We start from the raw sequence: 22,242 nt of genomic DNA, 5'->3' as shown, positions 1-22,242 counted from the left end.
AGTCTCATAATGGAGTTGTTACTGGTGCCCACTCGAGGAAATCCATGAACAACAGGATGACAGTGATACAGTGATCCTGTAGATGTAGAAACTGAGGTTCAAACTAGCATATTCTCCTGAAGGCAGAATTTGAATTCATTGAAGTCATTCATGAGATGACAAATATTCATGAAAGCCTATTTTCTGCACCAGTATCCTGACAGGATTACAGGATTTAAAAAGACAAACAGATCTCTGCTCCCACAATTTAACCATTGAAGGGGACAGGACTCTGATAAGCTGCAAGGAAAAGCTGTAGTCATTTAAGTGTTGTTATGTCAGTTAGACAGAGGATCACTTAAAAGGATCAGAAAGCCAAGAATTTTCTGGAGTGAATTATTGAAGAAGATTATATGTAACTTCTTTTTAGTGACCTGTAAGACTAATGAAAAGTTGATTCCAGGTTTCTGGAGTGATAGTGTGGCGGGGAGGGCGTTTGCCTTGCGTGTGCAGCTGACCCAGGTTCGATTCCCAGCATCCCATATGGTCCCCCAAGCACTGCCAGGAGTACTTCCTGAATGCAAAGCCAGGAGCAACTCCTGAGCATCGCTGGGTGTGACCCCCTCCAAAAAAATTAAAAGCAAAAAAAAAGTTGATTCCAACAAGCAGAAGGTGCATCTAGCGGAAAGTCTACAGAGAAGAGAGAGAACAGTATAAGTAGAAGGAATAGCAGGCAGCTCTAGATGGCAGAACTTTCCAGAGCTGGTTAGTAATGAAGCGATCTGGAGGTGGTAAGAAAGGAAACTTCAGAAATAAACAAATACTAGGTTCAAAGGTTTGAGAGAAAGATACATTTTGCTTCTCTTAGGATCTTTCTCACCTATCAAGTCTAGGTATACTTTGATCAGGACTTTGGAATTTATCCTGGAGGTATTGAGATGACTGAAAAAAGAACTCTCTTTTGCTTTTCAAATAACTGTTTGCCTAAGGCCCCCTGAGAGAGTAACAATAGCTCCTATTTATTGGAGTGTGGCCTTGTGCCAGTTTGCTGTGGTCCACAGATCTAAGAGCCTCTAGATGACATTCATTGTACTGATGAGGGACTGAGAGAAGTCTAGTGACCTAGGGACCACCACCAGTGAATGGAAAATCATACTGTTTTCTTCTGGACATGGTGCTCATTCTTCGAGGTAGGTACAGTAAGTAGTGGCATTAACTTAACTTATTTTCTCTTTCAGAGATTCTGAGAATCAATAACAGGATTGACATTTGCTTCTAAAGATGACTTTTGTATTTAGATTTAACACTGGTATAATGAGAGAGAACTACTTTTTGCTCCCTTACATCACCATTTTCACCTCTCCAGTCAAGGGTATAAAAGATGATTATAAATTTTGGATGCCTTGAAAACAAAGCTGATATGTTGGAAGACTAAGCTGATCAAGAGAATCCTTTGTTTTAGATTTGAAAATTACTTGTTTCCCTAATTCTTGAATGTACTAGAAGACTCAATACTACCAGTTAGGTTTCTGTGAAGACAGCTGTTTGTTGCTTCCTTTGCTTTCCACACACTGGTGCTTAGAAAGGGTGCTTTATTATTCTTTGTTTCAAGTGAGAGAAAAACACTTCCAATGAACTAGAGTCGCCTTCAATTCACTGTTTGGTGTTGATTTCTAAACCTGTTCATTAAGTTTTTAAAATTGTAAATGACCTTAAGGAAAGACCAGTGTCTGGGATAATTTTTTTCTTTCTTATTTTTATTTATTTTTCAGTTATTGACATTAAAATTTTCTTTCTTTGTTGGATTCTCCTTTATCAGTAGTACTACATCTGCCTTGAGCCTTGAGTTTAACTGCTTCAAGTAGTTTTATTTCCCTATGTCTTGCTTAATTGGGCTGGAGCGATAGCACAGCGATAGGGCGTTTGCCTTGCACGCAGCTGACCCGTGTTCGATTCCTCTGCCTCTCTCGGAGAGCCCAGCAAGCTACTGAGAGTATCGAGCCCGCACAGCAGAGCCTGTCAAGCTGCCCATGGTATATTGGATATGCCAAAAACAGTAACAATAAGTCTCACAATGAGAGACGTTACTGGTGCCCGCTCAAACAAATTGGTGAGCAACGGGATGACAGTGACAGTGACAGTGATGTCTTGCTTAACTACACCTGATTGTATGCTGGAGCTTCTTTCCCAGAGTTTGCTTTGTTTTTCACCCTGAGACTGAATGAAGCTGAACCTGCCTTGACACGATGCTTAGCGGGTTATCACTTTTATGTTTGTGAGAAGGTATCTTGAATTCTGGGCCCAGGAATACTTTGCTGGTCCTATCTCTTGGCTTCACAGGTCCTTGAGCTATGAGAAATTGCTTCCTAGATGATGTTGCCAAAAATCCTTTCATAGATCTTGGTCAGGAAGTGGAGGAAAAACACCACTGAGGGAAAATAACCACTGGTAAAGAATTGCATCATCGACTTTTAAGTGGTTTCCAGGTGTTTCAGGATGATGGTGGTGACTATGTAAAGAAAATATTCCCTTTGGTTCTATTAACATTGTCGTGGTTTTAGCAAAACAAGAAAATCTATGTTTTTAGACATAAGTGGGAAAAATGACTTGAAATAAGAGCATATTGTTTTGTTTTATTTTTTGTTTTTTTGGGTCACTTGTGAATGTGCACAGGGCTTACTCCTGGCTTTGTGCTCAGCGATCTTTCCTGAAGGTTCTCAGGGATTTTGGGGGCCAGCTGGGTTGGTCATGTGCAAGGCAGGTGATTTAACCTCTGTACTGTCTCTCTCTGGCTCCAAATAGAGCATTGTTATGTGACTATTTTTCTGAGGAGCTTGAAATAACAATGGATAATTGTGTTGAATTTGATTAACAAGTGAGAATAAAAAGTGCCACCCCAGCCCTGAACACATAAATGTAGTGCATTTGGTCTCAGGATTACTCATAAAGGCAAATTTCTTAGGTTCTGATTTCAGAGTAATCGCATTAATTTTTTTTCAGATAACATATAAATATCATATATGTTCAGAAGCAACAGAAATATTTCAGTTCCTCTTTCCCACAATGGTTTATTGTGGTGGGTTACCTGGGTGTTTGGTTTTTAGTTTTCTAAATCAGAGCTTTGCTCTTTCAGAGATGAAGACAATAAAGAAAATTACCCTGACAATGGGCCTCTTGTAGAGGAGTCTGCCCTGCCCTCCTTCGAGCCACCCCAGCATGTGGAGCAGACCTTGCTGGTGGAAGGTGTGCTGAGAGCCAGCATGGGCAACTTCAAATCCCGTAAACCCAAATCCATCTTCAAAGCTGAGAATGGAAGGAACCACGGAGAAAGTCAGGTAATAAAGCAGATTTCTGTGGTCTTTGCCATGAAGGGCGTCTGGAGACACACAAGTGCTCTGGGCAAACAAATTATTTAGCATCCCTTCGGCTTGATATTCTCTGCTTGCAGATGTAACTCGGTAGTGGAGCTAGAGCACTGAATTTATAATGCCTTGAATTTACACCTCCGCCAAAGCACTTTATAATGGAACATCAAGTACTGGACACTGACCTTTCTTTAGTGGATCTACTTAGTATGTTCCTTGCTGGAGAAAGTGGCGGAGGATTTCTATCTTTACTTATTCCAGACATGCAGCTCTTGCCTAAACTTGGGGATTCTTCTCATAAAATTAAAAATCCTTGGTTTGCCTGCAGCCTTTCTCCTTAACTTACAGTTTAATGTCTTGAATGTACATTTTGTAAATTACAGTTTAATGTCTTAAAGGGTGAATGCATGTGCTTGTATGTGTGTGGAGTATAAAATTTTTTAAGTGCAATATATGTGCATGTACAGCATTTTCTCAACGAGAATCACATACAAATTTTGCATTTTGGTGGTTTTTGATAAACTTTTTCTACTTGAGAGGAGTTTTGACAAAGAATGTTATTTAACAAATCTTTAAAAATCCTCAAATATTTTTGATTTAAATATATTAAAGGAATATAATAAACTTTAATATTAGGAACTTAACAGTATCAACACTGAGATTATAGTTGTAATGTACTTAATTTTTTATTTTAGATATAGATGCTCCATTAATGTTAACTTTGATTTTTTTAATTATTAACCCCAAAATTATAGGGGATGCCCCAAGGGTATGTTAGTTATATAACAAGTTTAAATTTTTGTGACTTAATAACTTATTTTTCAAATGAGTAACAAGCATTCTTCCTTTTTGAAAGTCAACTTTCACCTAACAGGTTATTTGATTTCATAGTTTGCTCATGGGCCATGCATTTAATCTTTTCAATCTCATTTATTTTTACTTGGCATCATGACCTTTTGTTTAGTCAGTTTAATTTTGCTGTGAGGTGAAAATGTTTTCTGCCTTAATGAAATAGTGTTGTGATTATCTTAAACTAGGAAAAATTTCAGAGATAGGTGGAAATGAAATAGCAATTTGAGTTATGATCATTGAATATTTGCCTATTATTGCATGGACCAAGCACTCTTTGAAGCAGGAGTGTTTTTCTAAGGAGGCTACAGGTACCTGCAGCCTGCCTGCAAAGTCTTAGACTTTCCAGAGAAACTGTGATCTTGAACATATCCTACTAAGGTTACCTCTTATATTCTGGCAACTGGATAATTGCCATTTCTCTTAGAATGACCTCTTTCTTGTCATTCCCTAGTCTGGTCTTACAGAAATTATACACTTGCCACTTTTAATAAGGTGCTAATGGAGCTTGTAATTGCCAAACTGTTGCTCATATTCAGAAAGATTTTAGGAGAAAAGCAGGTTTGTATCATTTTTGCATGTAATAAAATATTAGAATCATGGACTGCAGAGAAATTGTCCAGTTTTTTTATGAACATCTTTTGCTATGTGATGATATATGAATAACCCACCCCACAGTGGCCTAAAAGAACTTTTATATTATCTTAGGATTTTCATATTTGAGGAAAATTTGACAGTTTTACTCTTCAAACTTTTAATCTTCATATTTCCCATTTTTAGGGAGATATCATTAACTGAACAGCAACCAAAAGTAGTATTAATAAGTAACAATATTAATAAATCAGGTACCACTTATCAGAACATTTACTGTGTTCAGTAAACAAAAAATTTGCGTGCTGTATTTTACAGTAATAAATGATATCAAAAATTTTATAAATTCTTTAATTAGAGGGACCAGACAATAAAAGGTTTCAGGCACTTGCTTTGCATGTGTTGTGACCAACCCTGGTTCAATTCCCTAACACTGCATATCGTCCCTTGAGCACTGCCGAGAGTGATCACTGAGCAAGGCAAAAGTAAGTCCTGAGGGCTGGAGCAATAGCACAGCGGGTAGGGCGTTTGCCTTGCAAACGGCCGACCCGGGTTTGATTCCCAGAATCCCATATGGTCCCCCGAGCACCACCAGGAGTAGTTCCTGAGTGCATGAGCCAGGAGTAACCCCTGTGCATTGCTGGGTATGACCCAAAAAAAGCAAAAAAAAAAAAAAAAAGTAAGTCCTGAACACCACTGAGTGAGGTTCAAAAACTGAAACAAGGACAGTTAATTTAATTTGATTCAGGAAACTTTAAGTGGAATGTGTTTTCCTAGTACACAATATTTCTAGAAGACATAACCTACATCTTCCTATGAATCCAGTAAGTGCTCTATTACTGCATACAACTTAATTTTTTGTTTGTTTGTTTTTTGCTTTTTGGGTCACACCTGGCATTGCATAGGAGGTACTTCTAGCTCATGCACTCAGGAATTACTCCTGGCGATGCTTGGGGGACCATATGGGATGCTGGGAATTGAACCCAGGTCTGCCACATGCAAGGCAAATGCCCTACCTACTGTGCTATAGCTCCAGCCCCTTAATTTTTGTTTAGGAGCTGTGACTTCACATTGAGTTTCTTTTCCTTTGGTAAAATATTATGTAGCAACCACTGGTTTAGAATAATCTTTTATTTTATATTTTGTTTATTGTTATTTTGGGTCCACAAACAGCTCTGCACTCAGGAATTCACTTCTGGCAGGAGTCAGGAAAATTTTAAAAGTGTACTTTCCTGCCTTAAAAATTTGTGATGTTGCTCACTGAAGCTAAAAAACTGTTATTCAAGTGGATATTGGCTCCACTAGGATATAATTTCTTTGAGGTCAGTGATTCAGTCCTTCCTGTATTTGGATCCTGACTCTCAGTAGTCAGTATTTTTTGTTGAATGACTCAACAATAACATTTTTTGTAAAATAGAAGCATAACATCTCTATTCATTTGTGAAGAGATTATTATGATCATACTAGAAGAGGTTTATTATGATCTATACAAATATTCGATAAATATGTGCCACAAAATTTATATAAATCATTATGAGGTTATCAATAAAATATAGCTATTAAAAGGAGTGTCAAAGCATCCTGCATTTATAGTTTATAAGACATGCTGAAAAAATTTTATAAATGACCATAAAATTGACAAAACTTGAAATAATCCATAGAGTGATAATCAGTTACTTTCCCTTGCATATGATTTGCATTTCCACAGAGATAAATATTTTCATTGCCACCTATTTCCACAAGTTCATTTCTCTCTATGGCCTTCTAGAATAGTCTATTCCATAATGAGTACAAATTTGCAGGAGATTGATTTAGCTATGTCATTCATTGACTTTCAGAGTTTTGTAATTTTTCTTCTTTTGCTCTGTTCCTTCTCTGTTGTGATCTTAAGAATGTTATTGATCACAGAAGAAGGTTGATCTCTTTAGGTTTGATCTGATATTTTACATTGTATACTAAGTGTTCATTTAACATGTGCTCTTATATATATTTTGTAAAATCTATAGCATGCAGTATTGAATAATTAAAATATTAATCACTCCTGGAAGTTTTTATAGAGAATCTCAGATGGTACTGATTTTTTCTTTTTCCTTTGGGGGTCAAGTCCAGCGTTGCTCAAGGGCTGGTCCTCAAAACTTGAGAGATCACTTTCTGTTGTCATCAGGGTAACAAGTGTTGTGGGATTTGAATCAGGCTCCTGCATTCAAAGCATGTGCTCCAATCCTTTGAACTATTACTGTGAACCTCAGTTTGAACATTCAATGTTTAGCTATCACTGTTTTTTTGCTATCCTGAATAAAATTCCAGAAACTGCATCAAATTTTATCTGAAATACCTATGTATTTGGGAGAAGTCCTTTTTTTCTCTTATTTTGAGGCCATAATAACCTTTCTAGGAAGAGGTGGTTTTCTACCACTTCCTGTAAGCTAGATAGCAGCTAGTAATTTAATAAAGGCTTTGTAACATTAGTTCCTTAAGTAAAGCCACAATGCTTTGTTAAAAGTGGCCTGTTCTACTTGATTCCGTGGGAAAAATTCTTAATATTACACCTAGGCAAAATGCTCGTTGCACATTATATTTTTTTAGTACTATCCTGTTTCTAAGAAACCTATTTTTATGGGATATGTAAGAACAATTTTATTGCATCAAAAGGTAGGTATTTGCAGTATGAATTCCTAAACTCGGGTTAGGAATTCAGAGATAAGACTCAGAGATCATTAAAGTAATTAGATTTATGAAATTATTGTAAATGTAGCACTGTCATCCCCTTGCACATCGATTTCCTCGAGAGAGCAACAGTAACATCTCCATTGTGAGACTTGTTACTGTTTTTGGCATATTGAATATGCCATGGGTAGCTTGCCAGGCTCTGCTGTGTGGGTGCGATACTCTCAGTAGCTTGCTGGGCTCTCCCAGAGGGACAGAGGTTTTATTATTTCAGTTAGTAATAAAGTCAACAGACAAAAAGATGAATGCACTGGCTAGAGCGATAGCACAGCGGTAGGGTGTTTGCCTTTCATGCGGCCGACCTGTGTTCGATTCCCCTGCCCCTCTCGGAGAGCCTGGCAAGCTACCGAGAGTATCTCACCTGCGAGGCAAAGCCTGGCAAGCTACCCATGGCGTACTGGATATGCCAAAAACAGTAACAACAAGTCTCACAATGAGAGACGTTACTAGTGCCCGCTTGAACAAATTGTTAAGAATAATGGAGGCATGCTATATACTCCTGTCCCGTGAAAGACAAACTCCTGGAAAGTCCCCGCTATGTGTGCTGTGGCTGAGAGTTGGCATAACAAAGGAGAGGCAACTTCTCCTCAGATAGCAAGACTTAGATACCAGAGCATTAAGAATACAGAAAATGATAAAGTATAGTTGATACAAGCATATTGGTTACAGGTACTTGAGATAGAAAGACAACTCTTCTTTAGAGAACATAAAATAGAACATTCAAACAACATTTATGGAGGATGTTAGCACTCTGGTAATAAACTTGGTATAGTAACACTGTACTCCTAAAATATAAATATTTATCCTCTTGGAAACTCATGTCATATCAATAAGTTAGTAATTTTAAAAACCAGTCTTCTATACAAATAACTGTGTAAAATGTGTGAAATTTCCCTTTTCAGTAAGTACAGTTCTTTGTAATTAATTATTGTTTCCGTTGATCTTGGCTTAGCAATATCATGAAACTGTCTAAAGTTCTGCTTTTTGTCTAAAGTTCTGCAAATTGTGACTCAGCCCATTGCTGTCATGCCTAGATCTAAGAGTCTGTTCTCGAAAATAACAATTATTTAAACTGTCTGGTCCTTTACCATGGGAGTCAACAATATTTTTTAGGACATAGAACAATATTCTCGACAGGCATCTAAAGAGTGTTAATACTTAGTTATTATCAGGGCAATGGAAATCAAGATGAGAATAAGCAATTACCTTACCCCAGTGAGAGTAGCTATATCAAAAAGATGGGGATGCAATGAAAAAGGAACCCAAATTCACTGATGGTGGAAATGTTCTCAAGTTCAGTATCTGTGGAAGTCAGTATAGAGACTTAACAAAAAACTAAAATATGACTTCCATGTGACTGAGCAATTCCACTCATTGGCATTTGCCCCAAGAACACAAAGGCCTTACCATCAAAAGTTATATGCATGACCAGTGTTCATTGCGGTGGTATTTACAATAGCAAAATCTAGAAACAACCCGAATTCCCAGTGACAGATGAATGAAGAAATTGTGGAATATATACTAAAAAGACTACTATTCAGCTAAAAGATGAAATCTTGCTTTTTGCTTCTGCATGAATAGAATTTGAGAGTTATACTTAGCAAAATAAGTCAGAGAGAGAAGGACAAAACCCAGATTAACCGACTAATATTCAATACATGAGCAAGCAAGGGAATGGATAGAATCTAATAATAATAGACCTATGGAACTTTGGCTATAGAACTGAGGTTACCAAGTAGTGGTGGAGGAAATGGGGGATTAGGAAGTAAGGGTAGGAAGAGGCAGATCAGAAGTTCTATCAAGAGAGTGGTGGAAAACCATGAACACACTGGTGGTTGTGAAAGTTCAGAAATTTTGTTTTCAATAACATAAATATTAACTATTATAACCATATCATATCAACTATAATAAAAATGGTGCACTTTAGAACTGTAGAAAATTGAACATTAAAAAATAATGCATGACATCATAAAAATAATGTAATTCCACCCAAATTAGAATGTCCTAGTAATGAGTACTCCCCTTTTAAAAAGAAGCAAAGGAGTTTATTATTTATAGAAGTCTATTGATAGGCATACTCTTTTTGCTGATTAAAAAGATTGAGTTATAACTTAAAATTCTTAAAAATATGCTAAGGATACAAAGTAAAAATATTTATTTAGTCCGTTATAATTCTTAGACATCAGCCACTTTCCTGAACTCCATGGGAAAGTCTGGTGTATATCACTGATTAAAAAAACCCCAGACCTTGAATAATGCTATATTCAAATGAAAGAAATGAGATTTGGCCAAGTCAATAGTTTAACTACAATTGTCACAAATATTATCTTAGTGTTCTCTAATAACAGTTTAAGTTCCACAAAGACTGGAACAAATATAGGAAAAGCTGATAGAAGTATTTCATAGTAGTTCTAATCACAGGGTGAGTGTCAGATTTACTAGGTTTGTCATCCACTATCTATGATGAAGTATTTCTATTTCTAAACCTAGGTTTATTAAAGGAAATTTAAAGTTACACTTTAAGTGTACTTTCTGATGATTTTGTTGCACCATCAAGATACAGTTCTAACTGGTTTGTTACAAAATCATCAGTCCCCCAACCCTGGGGCTGGAAAGATAGTACAGTGGATAAGGAGTTTGCTTGTTCTGTATGAGCAGAAATGGGTTTGATTCCCCAACCTCTGTCAGGAATGATTCTGGAGCATCATTAGGTATGTCCTTAAAAGAAAATAAAATAATTATACCTCCACCCCAAACATAACCTTTATAAACTTAAAAGCTACCCTTTGGGCCGGAGCAGATAGTACAATTGTCAGGTCTCTTACTTTGTATGTAGCCAACCAGAGTTTCATCCCAGGCATTCCATATGATCTCTGGAGCCCTGCCAGGAGGGGTCCCTGAGTTCAGAGCCAAGAGTAAGCACTGAGCACAGCCAGGTGTGGCCCGGAAATGAATAAACAAACAACAAAGCAACTACTTTTTTAAGCTGAAAGGCACCAATATAACAGTTTAGATATTGCCCCTTCCTGAAGTCTCTCAAAACCAAGTATATGCGGGATGTAGAGTCAAACTTCAGTCTAAATCTAATGATACTGGGAAGATGGATATTGGCAAGGGGCAAAGGACTGGTTAGTCACCATTGAAAGTTTCAACCTTTCTTATTTTTTATTTTTTAATTTTTTTTTTTTGCTTTATGGGTCACACCCAGCGATGCTCAGGGGTCACTCCTGGCTCTGTACTCAGGAATTACCCCTGGCTGTGCTCAGGGGACCATATGGGATGCTGGGAATCGAATCTGGGTCGGCCGTGTGCAAGGCAAACACCCTAACCACTGTGCTATCACTCCAGCTCCCATCAACCCTTCTTATTTTTATGATTTGCCCCAGAATAAGAAATTTCTCATCAGAGAAAATTTTATAATCATGTGTGGTCATGGATATAAATCTGACTCATGGTGGTATCATTTTATAATATATACAGACGTTTAATCATTATGTTCGTCACCTTGAACTTATGTTACATTTCACTTACCCTCAATAAAAGTTATGTGTGTGTTTATCATTTCTATTATGATTGGCAGTGAGTTGTGGCGGTTTCATCTCTTTTATTTAGGATATTTAACTGTTCATCTTTGAAAAATTTGTGTTTGATAGACTGTCAGGGACATACACATTTTCCATCTTTTTATTATATGTGACCAGCCTTGCTCTATATCTTCTTGGTACAGTATCTATCATTTCTTTTAATTATTTATCATGTTAATTTCACATATTCACACTTTACTAATAAAGTGTTTAGAATTACTATTTTTGAAAGTAATTTTATTACTTTTTCATTATTTTGGGGGAGGTGCACACCCAATGGTGCTCGGGACTTACTCCTGGCTTTATACTCAGGGATTGACTTGGCAGTGCTCAGCGTATCATATGGGATGCTAGGTATTGAATCCTGGTTGGCTGCATGAAGACAAATACCCTACCTCCTGTACTATTGCTCCTGTTCCCATTTTACCTTTAATTTCTAATACTATAAAGTTTGGGAAGTATGACTTCACACCTCTACATGCATCTGACTCACTACATTCATCACCACTATTTCAGCATAATTATAATGTCAAAAGAGCCCCTTTGTCTTTTCTTCCTATTCCCTTTATTTTTACTTCTGGTAACCCCCATATTCTTCACAATAAATTTACCAGTTAATTAAAAAAATCTATTTATTGTCATTCCTTTGGTGATTAAAATGAATATATCCAGGCTAAGAAAAATACAATTGGTATGTATACTTTGTAATATTTTATTAAAAATAAAATATTTAACAGTAAATGATCCTGTTTTGCCATATTTCTTTTTTTTTTTTTTGCAAAGTGTGCTAATATTTTATTTCTGGTTTTAAGAGAGTCAACAGGTTTTATTGTTAAGCAAGTGTTCAATCAATAACAAAACTCAGAGGGTTATCAATACACAGGAGATGGTAACGTGTTATGAACCAAAATACTATGACTTATTCGAGTTAGTGTACCTCGAAATCAAATAACAACTAAGTAAAGAAACAAAGGAAAAGGCAACATGAATAGATATATAAATCATGTTTAAAAATGACGTCTCTAATAAGGACACTTGATTATTTTGACTGAGGATTACCGAGAAAGTACAGGGGTAAGGCACTCGCCTTATGTCCCACTGACCCCAGTTGAATCTGTGCACCACCCCTGGCATCCCCAGCACTTCCAGGACTCACTTCTGAGCACAGAGCCAGGAATTTCCTGATTACCAATGAGTGTGGCACCAAATTCCCACCAATTTTAACTTAAACTCTTTAAGTAACAAACATTAACTGTGGTTTAAAAGAAAAATGAAGCAATTTCCACTATTCCTTAGAAACTGGTTTATAAACATTTTAAAAACAGTTGGCCTCAACATGTATATTTATGTGTTGGCACACATACACACAAATCAAATGTTATTTTTTCTCTCTTTCTTACGTATGTTAATTTGAAGTCATTTGGCATTTTTTTGCCTAGTATATATTTTATAATTTTTATAGCTGAATAGTATTCTATTATGTATATGTATATAAAGAGTACATTATACATCTTTTGTCATCCATTAATGGGTAATTTAGTTATTTATTATCTTGTTAGTTGGTAATATTATTTCAACAACAGAAATGAGGCATACAGAGACACATACTGTGAATTACTTCTTTATAGAAAAAAATTAAAACAAGTAAATAAAATATAGGTTCTTAGATTAAAGACCAAAAAAGAGATGAAGTGGGGGAGGAGAGACAAAAAGTAAGAAAATTGGGTAAAAAGGGTCAATAGTATGGTGTTGGATATAAAGCGTACTGTTTGGGGCCAGAGAACAACTCAAAAATTTGAATTCATGCAAAGCACAATATAGTCTCCTGAGTACTGCTTAATGTAGCTCTAAATATCCTCTTTCCTTCCAAGGAAAGAAACTGTGAATCTTCTTCATATAGTATTTGAAGTCAAATCATAATTACACATACCTGAAACACATATAATGTTCTTAAGTAATATTGCTTCAACGAAAAACACTTAAATATTTTTTTCAATCTGGACTTTATTGATCTAATAAAATTACATTAAGAATTGAAATGAATTATACATTATTGTGCTCATGTTTCCCCCATACAAAGTTCGAGAACCCATCCCTTCACCAGTGCCCATCCTCTACCACCAGTAATCCCAGCATCTCTCCCACCCTCCCCAGTCCCGTCTCCCCCCCGCCAACCCACACTGCCACTATGGAAGGGTATTCCCTTTTGTTCTCTCTCTCTGAGTAGGTGTTGTGGTTTGCAATAAAGGTGTTGAGTGGCCGCTGTGCTCAGTCTCTAGTCTACATTCGGCAAGCATCACCCTTCCCCCGCATGACTTCCGACCACATTTTACTTGGTGTTCCCTTCTCTGAGTTGCCCAGAATGAGAGACCAGCCTCCAAGCCATGGAGTCAACCTCCTGGTACTTATTTCTACTATTCTTGGGTGTTAGTCTCCTAGTCTACTATTCTATATTCCACAGATGAGTGCAATCTTTCTATGTCTGTCTCTCTCTTTCTGACTCATTTCACTTAGCATGATACTTTCCATGTTGATCCACTTATATGCAAATTTCATGACCTCATTTTTTCTAACAGCTGCATAGTATTCCATTGTATAGATGTACCAAAGTTTCTTCAACCAGTCATCTGTTCTAGGGCACTCAGGTTTTTTACAGATTCTGGCTATTGTAAACAGTGCTGCGATGAACATATAAGTGTAGATGTCATTTCGACTATACTTTTTTGCTTCTCTGGGATATATTCCCAGCAGTGGTATTGCTGGGTCAAATGGGAGTTCAACCTCTAATTTTTTGAGAATCATCCATATTGTTTTCCAAAAGGGCTGAACTAGTCGACATTCCCACCAGCAGTGTAGAAGGGACCCTTTCTCCCCACATCCTCTCCAACAGAGTTTGCTTTTGTTCTTTTGGATGTGTGCTAGTCTCTGTGGTGTGAGGTGGTATCTCATGGTTGTTTTGATCTGCATCTCCCTGATGATTAGTGATGTAGAGCACTTTTTCATGTGCCTTTTGGCCATTCGTATCTCTTCCTTGGGAAAGTTTCTGTTCATTTCTTCGCCCCATTTTTTGATGGGGTTGGATGTTTTCTTCTTGTAGAGTTCAACCAGTGCTTTATATATCCTTGATATCAACCCCTTATCTGATGGGTATTGTGTAAATATCCTTTCCCATTCTGTAGATAGTCTTTGTATTCTGGTCACTGTATCTTTTGCGGTGCAGAAGCTTTTTAGTTTAATGTAGTCCCATTTGTTGATCTCTGTTTTTACTAGATTGCTTAGTTCTGTGTCATCTTTGAAGATACCTTTATCTTCAATATCGTGGAGGGTTTTGCCGACCTTGCCTTCAATGTACCTTATGGTTTGTGGTCTGATGTTGAGGTCTTTAATCCATTTTGATCTGACTTTTGTGCATGGTGTCAGGTCGAGGTCTAAGCCCATTTTTTTGCATGTGGTTGTCTAGTTGTGCCAGCACCATTTGTTAAAGAGGCTTTCCTTGCTCCACTTCACATCTCTTGCTCCCTTATCAAAGATTAGATGATCATACATTTGAGGTTGTCTGTAGGGATATTCCACCCTGTTCCATATGTTTTGCCATATTTCTAATCTTTTCAAACCAGACTTATGGATAATTCAACTTGATTAATGGAATAAACTTCCTGTACTGGCTCTCATGACTGTCCAGACAATGTTTAGATTAGAATTGGTAGATTGAGTCTTACCTCCTTTCCACTTGGCAGCAGGTTGTGATACTGCCCTTTTGTGATTCCCCGCTGGTGCCATTTTAGGAGAAGACAAAAAAGTAGGAGGCTCTAGAGCTTTTCTGCAGTGAAGCTGTGTTCTGTGATCACGTTGCTGATCCACTTCCTTGGAGAGACCAGCTGTTGCATCTGGTGTCCATCAGCATCTATTTTCTTTCACTTGGCTCTGGCAGAAGTGCTAAAAGATTGGAAAGGGATCCAGGTCTGATTGTGAAATCTGCAATTTTTTCATTATTGTGGAAAGGATACCTTCTAAACATTTTTTTCCACACAAAATAACCAAACTCTGAGGATTTACTATATTTCTGTTTTTAGAGTTCCCCCCTCAATAATAATAGTAAGGATTTATTGGACACTTTTTTAAAATAGCCTTTTATTATTTACATAAAAAAGCATTCAGTTTGTGTTTGCATATTTACAATTACCTTATTATCACTGCAATCTAACAGAACATTTGATCCCCTACCATCAAACCTAGTACCCATGATAATTGGCTACTACGCTTTTTTCACTGCCAGAGACCCTGACAAGTATTCTAATTTCTGCTTCTTTTGAGTTGACTTTTCCTGAACATTTCATAAATGTGAAATATGAGATTCTTTGTGACTGATGACTTTATTCTAGTGTGATATTTTCACAGTCCATCCACTCCGTAGCATGTTCAGATCTTAGCTCCTATTTATTAGATGTTGTTTTAGCACATTCTGTTTATGTGTTCACCAGTTGATGAACATGTGGGTTGTTTCTAATTTTTAGGTTATTATGGTTAATGCTGCTACACATATTTTATAGAAGTATCTGTGTAGACATGTCTCCATTTATTTTGTGTAAATACCTTGATGTCTTGAGTGGATAGCTTCAGTTTTCTCAAGGAGGGATTATGAGGTACAATTTTTAAAAAATGTCCCTCAAGGTTATTTGTTATCAAATGATACACTATGACACCAGAAACCAGGTTGTAAGTCACTGAAATTTTCAATGGTCAGCCCTAGCTCTCAGCCTACAGGATTTAAAATACCTAAGCTTGAACTTGGGCTGGAGCTATAGCACAGACGTAGAGCGTTTGCCTTGCACGTGGCCTACCCGGGTTCGATTCCTCTGCCCCTCTCGGAGAGCGCGACAAGCTACCGAGAGTATCTTGCCTGTGTGGCGTATTCAATATGCCAAAATCAGTAACAACAAGTCTGAAAATGGAGACGTTACTGGTGCCCACTTGAGCAATCGATGAGCAACAGGATGACAGTGACAGTGATACAGTGAAGCTTGAACTTGAAGACCAAGAGATACTGTAAAACTGAGCCACAGTGCCAAATCTCTATTCTGTTATTAGATGAGCCCCAGAACAACAAACAGGACTAGTTAGCTTTTGATAGTCAAACAAATAATTGATTCCTCCCACTGAAGGATGGGAAGAATAGTTAATTAGCCAGAATCTGCAAGTTGCAATATCCTCAAAAGAGGACCAGTTAAAATCAACACACACCGAATGTCAAGGCTGGTTTTGGGTTCTGAAGGAGAAAGATTAGCATCTGGAATTTGTGTATGTGGGGGTAACACTTAGGAAAGCTTTGGTGGTGCCACCTACTTGTGGGCCTTGGAGCAAATTAACTGACTTTTTTCCAAAAACAGATTGATTGTAAAATGAGGGAATGGGGAAACCAAGAAGACAGACACTGTACAAAAGCATCCTTTTGGTCTTTAGGTTTGCCTCTTTACTTTCATCTCATCCCTCCTCTAGTCCACTACCTGAGGCAACCTAGTGATCTTCCTGAAAAAACACTTTTTGTTCCCCTTAAAACTACCAGTTAGAGTTGAGTGATCGGAGGTAAGCATTGCAAGGGGTTGACCTTGATTAGATCCTTGGTACACTAGGGATTCTGAGAAAAGTGCTAACCTAGCCACTTAGGGACACTGCAGATTAGAGATGAGCTGAATTAATAAGGTCAGACAAAGTTACTTTGTAGTGTGTTGTTTGATTTGGGGTGGAACTTTAGGGACTATTTCTGGCTCTTCGCTCAGGCATGACCCTTGTGGTGTTAAGGGAATCGCATTGAGGGATAGTTCTTATCCTGGCAGTATTAGACTCTAATTGAAAATTAAGACAATAGCTAACTGTGCACCATTTGTATCCCAAAGGAGCTAAGATGCTATTTCCAATGACAGATCTACACTATGTTCATTTTTTATTAATGTTACTGAGCCACCAAATGAATGACGAGAAAACCAGCATAACTCTTTATCTTTTGAGATCCTACTCAAAATCAAAACCACTAGAAAACAAAGTTGAACTTCAAACAGAATTTCACTTGCTTTTCAGTGACTAGAAGACTTTTAAGTTCTGAATATTCTTTTGAGGTCCTGCTTCTTTTACTGTGTCAAAAGCATGGATTCACTGTAATTCCTACCTTCTAACCATTGATCTGAGTTAAAGAATTGTTTTAACATTATAGTTTGTGTTATTGCCAATGATTTTAAAGCCCACTATAGAGGCTTCACTTCAATACCAGTTTAGGTTTGAATTTTTGTATACTTGTTACTAGTCAAGAAGAAAGGTGGAGCTCTGGGCAGGTTTTATTCATTTTTCAAAGACTGAAATTGTTCCAAATCTGGAATGACAGCTCACTGAGAAATTCAGAATCCTTGAAAGTGAGACCATCTGAGTTAATGCCCTAAAATATCTGTTTGAATTAACTACCAGCTTGTTCATAAGTGATTAGACTGATGAAGAAATGTAATTGCTGTAAGTTGGAATAACTCTTAACAAAACTTTATTATGGCTTTGGAAAATAACTATATTCAGCTGAAATACTGACAGGAGATCATAAAATGCGGTTTTGTGTCTTACTTTCCTGTGCATAAAACTCAAAAGTTAAAGAAGAAATGTCAGGGGGAGTTTATGTTCAAAGTAACAACTGGTTTAACACAAGTTTATGAACAATGGGGAATTTAAAACTTTGGTACTATCTATACAATGGAATACTATGCAGCTGTTAGAAAAAAGGAAGTCAAGAATTTTGTAGTTAAGTGGATGGGCATGAAAAGTTTCATGCTGAGTGAAATGAGTCAGAAAGAGAGAGACAGACATAGAAAGATTGCACTCATCTATGGTATATAGAATATCAGAGTGGGAGACTAATACCCAAGAACCGTAGAAATAAGTACCAGGAGGTTGACCCCATGGCTTCGCGGCTGGCCTCACGTTCCGGGGAAAGGGCAACTCAGAGAAGCGATCACCAACTACATTGTAGTTGAAGGCCATGTGGGGGAAGGGAGTTGCGGGCTGAATGAGGGCTAGAGACTGAGCACAGGGGCCACTCAACACCTTTATTGCAAACCACAACAGCTAATTAGAGAGAGAGAACAGAAGGGAATGCCCTGCCACAGTGGCAGGGTGGGGTGGGGCGGAGATGGGAGTGGGGAGGGTGGGAGGGACGCCGGGTTTACGGGTGGTGGAGAATGGGCACTGGTGAAGGGATGGGTTCCCGAACTTTGTATGAGGGAAGTATAAGCACAAAAGTGTATAAATCTGCAACTGTACCCTCACGGTGATTCTCTAATTAAAAATAAATAAATTATAAAAAAAAATAAAAAAAATAAAACTTTGGTACTATAAGGAATATTTTCTAAGTAAATTTTTGAAAAAAGTATAAGAGAGCAAAGAGATAGTACAGAGGGTAAGGCACTTGTCTTGTGTGTGACTGACACTATTTATCTGCAGTACCTCTATGGTTTCCTAAGTCCCACTAGGAGTGATCCTTGAGCACAGAGTCAGGAATATGTCCTGAGCACCACGAGGGTAGCCTAAACTCCCCACCGAAAAATCACTGTATTACTGTCATTGTTGATTTACTCAAGCGGGCACCAGTAACGTCTGTATTCCTCCCAGCCCTGAGATTTTAGCAGCCTCTCCTTACTCGTCTTTCCCAACAATTGGAGGCTCTTTCAGGGTCAGGGGAATGAGACTTATTGTTACTGTTTTTGGCATATCGAATACGCCACAGGTAGCTTGCCAGGCTCTGCCTGTGTGGGTGGGATACTCTCAGTAGCTTGCCGGACTCTCCGAGAAGTATATATGGCTCAATAATTTTTTTTAAATTTTTGCTTTATGGGTCACACCTGGCGATGCACAGGGGTTACTCCTGGCTCTGCACTCAGGAATCACCCCTGGTGGTGCTCAGGGAACCATATGGGATGCTGGGAATAGAACCCGGGTCGGCCGAGTGCAAGGCAAACGCCCTACCCGCTGAGCTATTGCTCCAGCCCCTCAATAATTTTTTAAAACATAGAGTCAGGCCAGAGGGACCTCAATAGGATGAATGCATTCTTTTGCATGCAGGAGGCCCAGGATCAATCCCCCTAGCATCTCATGATTTCCCAACATACCTCTGAAAAATAAATTTAAAAAATCCTGGGAGCCCCAAGCTCCATTCCATCCGCCCCTGAGCCACCTTCCAGCGCCGCTCCTGGTTTTCTCCCTTTCCCAGAGATTATCCTGGCCATCTAAAACACATTAGAACAATAGTCCAGTAGTCTATTCCAATTGCACCATAATACTGGTGTCATTAGAAGCTCTACAGGTCCAATATAAAAGAATGCATCCTCTGAAGCTTCACTAAAGACCTCACCTAAGCCACTGAGGAGCACATAAGAGGAAGAGGGTAATGCTGATAGTGAACTAGAAGGTTCCACCACCACATTACTACAAAAACATTAAAATATCCTGGGAGGTACTTCAAAGGGTTCTTTGCATGCAAGGGACCTCAGGTTAGATCCATAGGCGCTGGAACACTACTGGTTGGAGTCGCAGAGGCCCCCCCACCCCTTGCACATTGCAGAGGCCAAAACAAAATAAAAAGAGTTGCAAAGAAAGAATAAGGAGGTCCTAATTTTTTTATGTAATTAGAACTGTAAGAACTGACCTCAACTTAATGCTACCTGTAATATTTAACAGAACTGCAGATGGCTCCCACATAGGATGACTCTCAAAATAGTCTTGTTTTTTTTTCCCTTTTCCTCTGCATTTGTAAGTGAATTCTGATTTAAGGAATTCATATCTTCCCTACATAGTTCCAAAGATAGCTGCTAACTTATAGTCATCTAAACTCAGCCTATCATCAAATTATAGAACACTGTCATATGATACCATTTGCCTTGTTAGTACCTGCTAACCCCGTGCTGAGTTTCCAAGACTTGCTTCCTTTACAATGGAAAAATTTCCTCTTATGAATCGAATCTCAGAGCTAGGGTGTTGAATAGCAGTATTCTGAGATAACAAATGCGTGGTCTGAAGGGAAATGAGTTCACATTCTTTCTCAGACATCTACTCTGTATGACTATGAATATACTTACAAATCCAAAGGTCAATTTTTAAATCTATAACATGGAGATAATAATTTGTATCACTTTTAAGAGTTTGTTGAGAATTAAAAATGACCATGATATAATTTTAAGCAGTCAGTAAGTTTAAGAGGGTTAAATTAATTATAGAATGTTTAATGATCTGCTTGGCTTGATATGGACTATGAAAATCCTATTCAAATAAATACATACTATTTAGAACTGAATTCAAATGAAGCCAAGATACTAGCTGGAGGATGCCCACATCTGTGTAAGTCCACAAACTGGTGGACTAAATATGCCTTGCATTTCTCCTTCCAGAGAACTGAGTGGAAGTAGTTGTTTGCAGTCTGCTCTGGTGTGTAGATTTGTGTTGGCCTGCAGATGTAAAAAGGTTGAAAAACACTGAAATGTTAAGTGGATTGTTAGCCTTGGATTTGGAGAAGTATACATGTGTCTTGCCATACATGCATTCTCCAATCTACCCTTTCTTCTGCTGTTTTGTTTCAGAATTAATTCGATTTGTTGTTGGAAGAACTGAATGCTTTTGTTTGAGATCAAGGACTAAAGACTCCCTCTGTCTTTGTATCCTGAAGTAGACAAGGCAGGGAACTACTGGGCTAACAAATACATGACTCCAAGAAATGTTCAGAGTAATTAGTTAATGACCTAACCTAATTGACATTGCTGATTTTGAGTTAAATTTAGGAGAGTCCTGAGAGGTCCTGCACCAACAATTAGAGTCCCAAGTCTAAAGCATCATTTAGTATTTTTTGTTTTCTTCTAATGGGCCATAGTGACCCACATGGTTCTCCCTTTAACCACAAGCCTATAATCCAAGGGACCAAGAAGTATAATCCCATAATGTGTCCTAAGGGAAGAATGAATTATTGACCAGCAGCATTTTTTACTTCCACTAAATCTAGCGTATAACCCAAAGGAAGAAGTTAATTGGTCTTTTTTCTCTTCAATTTTATCACAATACTGACAAATTAACATTGTTAATGACAAGGAATAGAAAAAGGAGGATAAGAACAAGTTAATTTTCACCCGAATGTACATTTTATATAATTTTTTTTAATTTTAATTTTTTTTATTTTTATTGAATCACTTGTGAGATAGTTACAAGCTTTCATGTTTGGGTTACAGTCACACAATGATCAAACACCCATCCCTCCACCAGCACACATTCCCCACCACCAATATCTCCGGTATACCCCCCCTTTCCCACCCTCCCTCTGCCTCCATGGCAGACAATATTCCCCATACTCTCTCTCTCTACTTTTAGGCATTATGGCTTGCAACACAGACACTTGAGGTCATCATGTTTGGTCCATTAATATAATTCTTTTGTATAATAAGCATTCCTCAGTTCAACATGTTTCATTATTATTTTACAAAAGGTTTGTTGATTTTTTTCTGTTGCTAAATGAAATGTGAGTTCATTACTTTTGTTATTTTATGTATGAATAATTGTGTGATCTCAGTCTCGTCAGATAATCGTAATGACTTTGGGTTATGTTATATAAAAACCTTGTGGTCCCATAACTAAGAGGGATCTTAAAATTTGATCTCACAATGCTTTCTATAGAAAGTGGGCTTGACAGTATAAACATTGTAAGTGGGGCAGAATTTCTGCATATATACAGATATGCAAATTCACATCCTTAAGTACTTGATGATATTTATCCAAGAGCAGGGTGTTCTTTACTTAAAGAAAACAGCTTATCAGGGACTTAGACATCCTGTTTTGAGGTTTGAAAGCAGAACTATTTGGGATATCTGGGTAGCAAGAACATAATGAACTGACATTTTGGGGATAACTTAGAATCATCAATCTAAACTTCATCAAACATGGTTAAATATAATTTTGGAACTGAGACAAAACATATCAACCGTAAACTTAAAAATTTAGGTTGCATATTAGATGAGAGATTTAGTTGTCTGATAAAATATGGAATGCCAGGTTAAATTGAAATACAACTAAACAATAAATGATTATGCGGTATAAGTATGTCCCAGGTAGTTCTTATTTTGAATAGAAATGGGAGC

At 37.7% G+C, this 22,242-nt stretch overlaps 1 protein-coding gene across 4 annotated transcripts in view; it reads left to right on the top strand.

Annotated features, from left to right (window-relative positions):
* The window catches only part of FAM13C (family with sequence similarity 13 member C), a 150,779-nt gene that overhangs the window by 13,457 nt on the left and 115,080 nt on the right, over positions 1–22,242 (top strand). For 3 of the 4 annotated variants that reach the window (XM_055138449.1, XM_055138448.1, XM_004616526.3), the window contains one exon: positions 3,113–3,314. In XM_055138449.1, coding sequence (XP_054994424.1) covers positions 3,240–3,314 — 75 coding nt within the window. In that variant the 5' untranslated portion in view covers positions 3,113–3,239. Of the gene's footprint in view, positions 1–1,092; positions 1,170–3,112; positions 3,315–22,242 lie in introns of those variants that run through there. The other variant, XM_055138447.1, reaches the window with a different exon arrangement.

Source organism: Sorex araneus, chromosome 5, assembly GCF_027595985.1.
Source record: "Sorex araneus isolate mSorAra2 chromosome 5, mSorAra2.pri, whole genome shotgun sequence".
NCBI classification, from domain to species: domain Eukaryota; kingdom Metazoa; phylum Chordata; class Mammalia; order Eulipotyphla; family Soricidae; genus Sorex; species Sorex araneus.
The sequence above is the reverse complement of the archived record's forward strand: the minus strand, read 5'-3'. Positions and strand labels throughout refer to the sequence as shown.